Source organism: Mustelus asterias, unplaced genomic scaffold, assembly GCF_964213995.1.
Source record: "Mustelus asterias unplaced genomic scaffold, sMusAst1.hap1.1 HAP1_SCAFFOLD_3128, whole genome shotgun sequence".
Classification (NCBI taxonomy): domain Eukaryota; kingdom Metazoa; phylum Chordata; class Chondrichthyes; order Carcharhiniformes; family Triakidae; genus Mustelus; species Mustelus asterias.
In genome coordinates this window covers 25,833-35,061 of record NW_027593073.1, presented here as the reverse complement: position 1 = coordinate 35,061, position 9,229 = coordinate 25,833, and the positions used below count along the sequence as shown (strand labels likewise).

General features: G+C 53.9%; 1 protein-coding gene across 1 annotated transcript in view; it reads left to right on the top strand.

The window, feature by feature from the left end:
- The first annotated feature begins 1,713 nt into the window (after positions 1-1,713).
- LOC144490304 (rho GTPase-activating protein SYDE2-like) overlaps positions 1,714-9,229 on the top strand; it is a 32,352-nt gene continuing 24,836 nt past the window's right edge. Inside the window, 1 exon segment of the mRNA XM_078208072.1 lies at positions 1,714-1,766. Coding sequence (XP_078064198.1) covers positions 1,736-1,766 — 31 coding nt within the window. The 5' untranslated portion in view covers positions 1,714-1,735.

The following is a 9,229-nucleotide window of genomic DNA, read 5'->3' as shown; positions in this document are numbered from 1 at the left end:
TCTAGGTATTTTTTTATTGAATTCAAATTCCACCATCTGCCGTGGTGGGATTCGAACCCGGGTCCCCAGAACATTAGGGGATTTTCTGGATTAATAGTCTAGCGATAATACCACTAGGCCATCGCCTGTCCTTGTGGGGAGGTAGAGGGCGGCTGCTGAAGCTTTCTGGAACCGATGGCTATCCGTGTGGTTGTCCAGCTGGGCCTGATCAGAGGGCAGTAAGAATCCACCATGTTGCTGTGGGATTACAGGAGCCACGGTCATGGGCAACGGATTTGGGATTTAGTTTAATCCAACCCAACATTTCCAGTAATCTCATGATCACCAGTGGGTTAGCACTGCTGCCTCACAGCGTCAGGGACCCTGGTTCGATTCCAGCCTTGGGTCACTGTCTGTGCGGAGTCTGCACGTTCTCCCCGTGTCTGCGTGGGTTTCCTCCCACAGTCTGAAAGACGAGCTGGTTAGGTGATTTATTATTGTCACGTGTATTAACATAAAGTGAAAAGTATTGTTTCTTGCGCGCTATACAGACAAAGCATACCGTTCATAGAGAAGGGAAGGAGAGAGTGCAGAATGTAGTGTTACAGTCATAGCTAGGGTGTAGAGAAAGATCAACTTAATGCAAGGTAGGTCCATTCAAAAGTCTGACGGCAGCAGGGAAGAAGCTGTTCTTGAGTCGGTTGGTATGTGACCTCAGGTGGATTGGCCATGCTAAATTGCCTCTTAGTGTCAGGGGGACTAGCTAGGATAAAATGCATGGGATTGTGGGGATGGGGCCTGGGTGGGATTGTGGTCGGTGCAGACTCGATGGGCCGAATGGCCTTCTTCGGCACTGTAGGGGTTCCATGATTCGAGGTGGTGGAGACCAGGGCGAGAGTTAAAAAGAACAAAGAAAATCACAGCACAGTGACAGGCCCTTCGGCCCTCCAAGCCTGCACCAACCATGCTGCCCGATTGAACTAAAACCCCCTACCCCTCCGGGGACCATATCCCTCTATTCCCATTCTATTCATGTATTTGTCAAGATGTCCGTTAAAAATCACTATCGTATCTGCTTCCACTACCTCCCCTGGCAACGAGTTCCAGGGACCCACCACTCTCTGTGTAAAAAGATTTGCCTCGTACATCTCCTTTAAACCTTGCCCCTCGCACCTTAAACCTGTGCCCCCTAGTAATTGACTCTTCCACCCTGGGAAAAAGCTTCTGACTATCCACTCTGTTCATGCCCCTCATAATCTTGTAGACTTCTATCAGGTCGCCCTCAACCTCCGTCATTCCAGTGAGAACAAACCAAGTTTCTCCAACCTCTCCTCATAACTAATGCCCTCCATACCAGGCAACATCCTGGTAAATCTTTTCTGTACCCTCTCCAAAGCCTTCTGGTAGTGTGGAGACCAACATTGAACTCTATATTATGGTGAGAGGGCGACTCTGTGGCACTGTGCCATCAGCAGGCAATGGCCTGATTTGGTTTAATGACCTCTTTCCCCGGCCCTGCAGCTTCTGGGCTGCCGCTCTCCCATATATGGCCAGTCAGCCGCTCCTGCAATCGGCTAATCTGCAGCAGGCCGAGAGTATCCTTGACGTGCTGCAGCTCCAGTGGGCCGAGTTATAACTGGAGCTATTTAAGACGTTGTTCGCAGGAAGTACTTGTTGATCCCTCTCTGTGAATTCCTGACCAGTGAGTAAGATTTGCTGTGGGGAAATAGCTTCTTCACTTCACAGGGAAGATTGGATGGACACATTTCGGCAGTGCGGCCTACAGGGTAGGCTTCTGCCAAGACTTGGCACCATTAGCCCAAACGGTGGGCTGGATGGAGCCACGGTGCCCCACACGTGTTTCTGAAACCCTAGATTTTGGGATCAGAGAGAGTTTTTGTGTGTGCGTATATTTCACAACGAGGTTGAATGGCAGACAAAGCAATGGTTTACTGCTTTGCAAGAGACTTCTGGGGTAGCACAGTGGGTTAGCACTGCTGCCTCACAGCGCCAGGGACCCGGGTTCGATTCCCAGCTTGGGTCACTGTCTGTGTGGAGTCTGCACGTTCTCCCCGTGTCTGCATGGGTTTCCTCCGGGTGCTCCGGTTTCCTCCCACAGTCTAAAAGACGTGCTGGTTAGAGCGCATTGACCCGAACAGGCGGCGGAGTGTGGCGACGAGGGGGAATTTCACAGTAACTTCATTGCAGTGTTAATGTAAGACTTACTTGTGACTAATAAATAAACTTTTTTTTATGAGTTATTCCCACCGGCGCCAGGAGGGTTGAGGAGGTTTACTCGAGAGCTGTATCCCATGCTGAAGGGGAATAATCCACTTCAGAGAGAGAGTAAGGAACGAGGGGTTGGGAGATGTGTTTTCTCACACAGAGGGTTTGAGTGCAGCTTGGAATGTGTGGTCGAGGCAGGCATCCTCACACTTTCCCCTCGAGAGATTTGGATCGGTTTGTGGAAGATGTAAGGCCCTGGCGATGGAGTGGGAGCAGCAGGAGCTGTCGAAGGGCTAGTACTGCAGTATGGGCCAAGTGGCCTCTCCCTGTGTTTCGAGGGTATTCTCTAGACAGTGGAGATGCTCTGAGCGGCCAGGGTAGCCTGTCTGGCGGGGGTTTGACTGACGTCCCTGGATCTTCAATCTGATTCTGAATAGACTCCCTCCTCCCCCCCACGCCCCCCCCCCCCCCCCCCCCCCGACTCCCTCATAGTCTCGACCAGGAGACTGGCTTCAACCCCCCTGCTCCCCTCTTAAAAACCCAGCTCTGCGGGATGTCTTCTGTCTCTGCTCCCCCCTCACCCCAACCCCCCACCCCTCCACCCCCCCTCCCCTCCACCCCCCCTCCCCTCCAGCCCCCCTCCCCTCCAGCCCCCCTCCCCTCCACCCCCGCCCCCGGCCTTTGGGACGTTAGTTCTTTTCTCCGGGTGTCAGTGCTGGGCCGACCACCACACACACATGGCTGGAGGGGGAAGCCCCAGTTTCCTTCCTTGGGGACTTAGCCTCAGCACCTCCACTGGATCACCAGAGCTGAAGAATCCCCCTCCCCAGCAAGAATCCCGGGCCCACTCGAGCTGGAGCCGGCTTTTCATAGACAGGCTCTCCCCCTCTCCCTCCCTCTCGCTCCCTCCCCCTCTCACTCCCTCCCCCTCTCTCTCCCTCCCCCCCTCTCTCTCCCTCCCCCCCTCTCTCTCCCTCCCCCTCTCTCTCTCCCTCCCCCTCTCCCTCTCTCTCTCCCTCCCCCTCTCTCTCCCCCTCCCCCTCTCACTCTCCCTCCCTCTCTCACTCTCCCTCCCCCTCTCACTCTCCCTCCCCCTCTCACTCTCCCTCTCTCTCTCCCTCCCCCTCTCTCTCTCCCTCCCCCTCTCACTCTCCCTCCCTCTCTCACTCTCCCTCCCCCTCTCACTCTCCCTCCCCCTCTCACTCTCCCTCCCCCTCTCACTCCCCCTCCCCCTCTCACTCCCTCCCCCCCTCCCTCCCCCTCTCTCTCGCTCCCGCCCCCTCCCTCCCCCTCTCTCTCTCTCACTCTCCCCCTCTCTCTCTCTCACTCTCCGCCCCTCTCTCACTCTCCCCCTCTCTCTCTCTCACTCTCCCCCTCTCTCTCTCACTCTCCCCCCCCCTTTCACTCTCCCCCCTCTCTCTCTCTCTCCCCCTCTCTCTCACTCTCCCTCCCTCCCTCTCTCACTCTCACTCTCCCTCTCTCTCTCTCTCCCCCTCTCTCTCTCTCTCTCTCTCTCCCCCTCTCTCTCTCTCCTCCTCCCCCCCTCCCTCCTCCGAGGCTAATCTTGACATCAGGCGTTTAGGCTTCTGTGATAAGGGAGAGGTCTGATTCGTGACAAATTAGGGGCAATTTGTCTTGTGGTTTGTGTCCTCTGGGATGTGTTTACAGCGTGAGATCAGAGAGAGGGAGAGGGAGAGAGAGAGAAAGCGGGGGGGAGGGGGGGAGCTGGGGAGAGGGGGAGCGAGGGAGAGGGGCAGAGAGAGTGGGAGTGAAGGACAGAGAGGCTGCAGAGGGACATGGAGGTGAAAGGGACGGTGTTGTAAAACTCAGCCCCTCTCCATCTCTCAGCCAGGATATCCCAAACTGGGCTCAGCCCCCTCCCCCCCCCCCCTTCCCCCCTCCTTCCCCCCCCCTCCCCCTTCCCCCCCCCTCCCCCTTCCCCCCCCCCCCTCCCCCCTCCTTCCCCCCCCCCCTCCCCCCTCCTTCCCCCCCCCCCCTCCCCCTTCCCCCCTCCTTCCCCCCTCCCCCGGTGCGGCTCCGTGGACAGAGCTGGCTTTATCCTGCAGCGGGCAGGGCTGTGTGATGTCTCCATGGTGTTTCTGTGATCTGGGTTGAGTTCACTGGGAACAGGCTGCCACACAGCCCACTTCCTGTGGCTCATTCCGACTTAGATTCCAGTTGGGAAAAGCTCGGTATTCCCAGTCTGCTCTGAATCTGTCCTTGTTCTCGGGGGCTGGGTGTGTGAATGGAGCTTTCAGTCCCGGCCTGGGGACAGAGCCTCAGCACAGACCCCCCCTCTGTGCTCGGCTCACCCGGCCTGGGGACAGAGCCTCAGCACAGACCCCCCCTCTGTGCTCGGCTCACCCGGCCTGGGGCCAGAGCATCAGCACAGACCCCCTCTGTGCTCGGCTCACCCGGCCTGGGGCCAGAGCATCAGCACAGACCCCCCCTCTGTGCTCGGCTCACCCGGCCTGGGGCCAGAGCATCAGCCCAGACCCCCCCTCTGTGCTCGGCTCACCCGGCCTGGGGCCAGAGCATCAGCACAGACCCCCCCTCTGTGCTCGGCTCACCCGGCCTGGGGCCAGAGCATCAGCACAGACCCCCCCTCTGTGCTCGGCTCACCCGGCCTGGGGCCAGAGCATCAGCACAGACCCCCCCTCTGTGCTCGGCTCACCCGGACTGGGGCCAGAGCCTCAGCATAGACCCCCTCTGTGCTCGGCTCACCCGGACTGGGGCCAGAGCATCAGCACAGACCCCCCCTCTGTGCTCGGCTCACCAGGACTGGGGCCAGAGCATCAGCACAGACCCCCCCTCTGTGCTCGGCTCACCCGGACTGGGGCCAGAGCCTCAGCATAGACCCCCTCTGTGCTCGGCTCACCCGGACTGGGGACAATCAAGTGTCAGGACAGCGGGGCCAGCTGTCCCCGCACCCAGTACCTCACCCCTCCCCACCCCCTCATTCACCCCCCTCACCCTCACCCTGTAATCGCTCCCTTCTAACCTGTAGTCCCCCCCCTCACCCCCCACCACCCCAGCACTCCACCCCACCTCGCTGTAATGGGGACACATTTGGACTGCACACTGTTATAGGACGGGGTGTATGGGGTGTAATGGGGATACACCTGGACTGTACACTGTCACAGGATGAGGTGTCATGAGGATATATGTGGACTGTACAATGTTACAGGATGGGGTGTAATGGGGATATATGTGGACTGTACAATGTTACAGGATGGGGTGTAATGGGGATATATGTGGACTGTACAATGTTACAGGATGGGGTGTAATGGGGATATATGTGGACTGTACAATGTTACAGGATGAAGTGTCATGAGGATATATGTGGACTGTACAATGTTACAGGATGGGGTGTAATGGGGATATATGTGGACTGTACAATGTTACAGGATGGGGTGTAATGGGGATATATGTGGACTGTACAATGTTACAGGATGGGGTGTAATGGGGATATATGTGGACTGTACAATGTTACAGGATGGGGTGTAATGAGGATATATGTGGACTGTACAATGTTACAGGATGGGGTGTAATGGGGATATATGTGGACTGTACAATGTTACAGGATGGGGTGTAATGAGGATATATGTGGACTGTACAACGTTGCGGGACAGGGTGCAATGGGGAGGCATCTGGACTGTATGTTGTTACAGGAGGGGTTGTAATGGGGATATATCTGGACTGTATGTTGTTACGGGAGGGGGTGTAATGGGGATATATCTGGACAGTACACTGTTACAGGGCAGGGTATAATGGGTATACATCTGGACTGTACCCTGTTACAGGACAGGGTGTAATGGGGATATATCTGGACTGTACACTGTTACAGGAGGGGGTGTAATTGGGACACATCTGGACTGTACACTGTTACAGGATGGTGTGTAATGGGTATACATGTGGACTGTACTCTGTTACAGGACGGTGTGCAATGGGGACACAACGACTGTACACTGTTACAGGACGGGGTGTAATGAGTATACATGTGGACTGTACTCTGTTACAGGACGGTGTGCAATGGGTATACATGTGGACTGTACTCTGTTACAGGACGGTGTGCAATGGGTATACCTGTGGACTGTACTCTGTTACAGGACAGTGTGCAATGGGCATACATGTGGACTGTACACTGTTACAGGACGGTGTGCAATGGGTATACATGTGGACTGTACTCTGTTACAGGACGGTGTGCAATGGGTATACATGTGGACTGTACTCTGTTACAGGACGGTGTGCAATGGGTATACCTGTGGACTGTACTCTGTTACAGGACAGTGTGCAATGGGCATACATGTGGACTGTACACTGTTACAGGACGGGGTGTAATGAGTATACATGTGGACTGTACTCTGTTACAGGACGGTGTGCAATGGGTATACATGTGGACTGTACTCTGTTACAGGACGGTGTGCAATGGGTATACCTGTGGACTGTACTCTGTTACAGGACAGTGTGCAATGAGTATACATGTGGACTGTACTCTGTTACAGGACGGTGTGCAATGGGTATACCTGTGGACTGTACTCTGTTACGGGACGGTGTGCAATGGGTATACATGTGGACTGTACACTGTTACAGGACGGGGTGTAATGGGTATACATGTGGACTGTACACTGTTACAGGACAGAGTGCAATGGGGATATTGAGATTTGGATTGAGTGCCTCATTCAGTTGTTTGTTATTGTGTTTTGACCCCATTCTCCCCTCTCCCTCGGCGAATGCTCCAACCCCGCGCTCTCGCTCCTTCTTGTATTTAACTAAGTTGACGTTGATGGATTCTGTCTCCAGAACACTGCGCTAATTATCCCTCAGCACCGGCCCTTAATCCACAATGGATTTGCCTGCTCCAGAAAGCTTCTTTCAGGAAAAAAAGCTGGTCATTAAAATCTCCGGAGCCCCGGAATTCCTCCTCTTGCAGGAGGCAGGTTGTCTGGACCAGTCAGAGACCAGTGATGAGTTAGAAGTGGCTCCGCCTCATTCTGGAAGGGCCGGATTAACCATCAGACTTTGTCCCAAGATCCTCTGGCTAGCCCTGGATTTGCCCAGAGTGAATCCTTGATGCCATGTTTCCGGGGTACTGGCCGTGTTTCATTCCTGTGTCATTCCCTCCTTTTCCTACCATCTCTAATCTGCCTCTGTCCACTCCAGCCCTTGCCTCCTTTTCTCTCTCCCTCCCCCTCCATTTCCCTCCCCTCTGATGGGCAGCACGGTGGCACAGTGGTTGGCACTGCTGCCTCACAGCGCCATAGACCCGACTTCAATTCCTGGCTTGGGTCACTGTGTGTGTGTGGAGTCTGCACATTCTCCCCGTGTCTGCATGGGTTTCCTCCGGGTGCTCCGGTTTCCTCCCACAGTCCGAAAGACGTGCTGGTTAAGTGCGTTGGCCCGAACAGGCATCAGAGTGTGGCGACCAGGGGAATTTCACAATAACTTCATTGCAGTGTTAATATATTTGATTTGATTTAATTTGATTTATTATTTTCACATGTATTAGTATACAGTGAAAAGTATTGTTTCTTGCGCGCTATACAGACAAAGCATACCGTTCATAGAGAAGGAAACGAGAGAGTGCAGAATGTAGTGTTACAGTCACAGCTAGGGTGTAGAGAAAGATCAACTTAATGCGAGGTAGGTCCATTCAAAAGTCTGACAGCAGCGGGGAAGGAGCTGTTCTTGAGTCGGTTGGTACGTGACCTCAGACTTTTGTATCTTTTTCCCGATGGAAGAAGGTGGAAGAGAGAATGTCTGGGGTGTGTGGGGTCCTTAATTATGCTGGCTGCTTTTCCGAGGCAGCGGGAAGTGTAGACAGAGTCAATGGATGGGAGGCTGGTTTGCGTGATGGATTGGGCTACATTCACGACCTTTTGTAGTTTTTTGTGGTCTTGGTCAGAGTGGGGGCCATACCAAGCTTTGATACAACCAGAAAGAATGCTTTCTATGGTGCATCTGTAAAAGTTGTAGCTGACATGCCAAATATCCTTCTGAGAAAGTAGAGGCATTGATGGGCTTTCTTAACTATAGCGTCGGCATGGGGGGTCCAGGACAGGTTGTTGATGATCTGGACACCTAAAAAGTTGAAGCTCTCGACCCTTTCTACATCGTCCTCATTGATGTAGACAGGGGCATGTTCTCCTTTACGCTTCCTGAAGTCGATGACAATCTCCTTCATTTTGTTGACATTGAGGGAGAGATTATTGTTGCCGCACCAGTTCACCAGATTCTCTATCTCATCCCTGTACTATAAGCCTTACTTGTAACTAATAAATAAACTTTGCTACAACTTTGTGTTACACAGTAATGGGGTTTAAACCCTCTGTCAAGACGGTGCATCACACAACTCCCTGCGTCCAAAGCCCTCCGACATCTAACAGGTAGCCTCGGGAATCGGGGCAGGTTGCCTTACTGAGAAGCGGTTGCTAGTGGATACGGCCTCACTGTTTGTCTTGGTCCCAGGCCGCTTTTCAGGAGAGAGAGGAGAAATGTTGGCAGGCTGCTTCGTCATAACTCAAAAAGAAGAGTTTTTTTCCACACTCCCTCTCCCTGCGAAGGCTCAGACATTCCATCTGGCCTGGCCCGATTGCAAGTCCCAGTGTTCCCGCTCAGTGCTCCGTGTCACACAATTCCAGAGGGTTGGAATGCGGGATATTTCTGGAACCTGTCAGCTTTGTTCCTCACATACGACGCTTTTACTTTTCAAAGCTGGTGCCTCTCAGTATCAGTGCTCCTGTTGTGTTAAAGTTTATTTATTAGTCACAAGTAAGGCTTACATTTACACTGCAATGAAGTTACTGTGAAAATCCCCCGGTCGCCACACTCCAGCGCCTGTTCGGGTTACACTGAGGGAGAATTTAGCACGGCCAATGCATCCTAACCAGCATGTCTTTCGGACTGTGGGAGGAAACCGGAGCACCCGGAGGAAACCCACGCAGACACGGGGAGAATGTGCAAACTGCGCACAGACAGTAACCCAAGTTGGGAATCGAACCCGGGTCCCTGGCCCTGTGAGGCA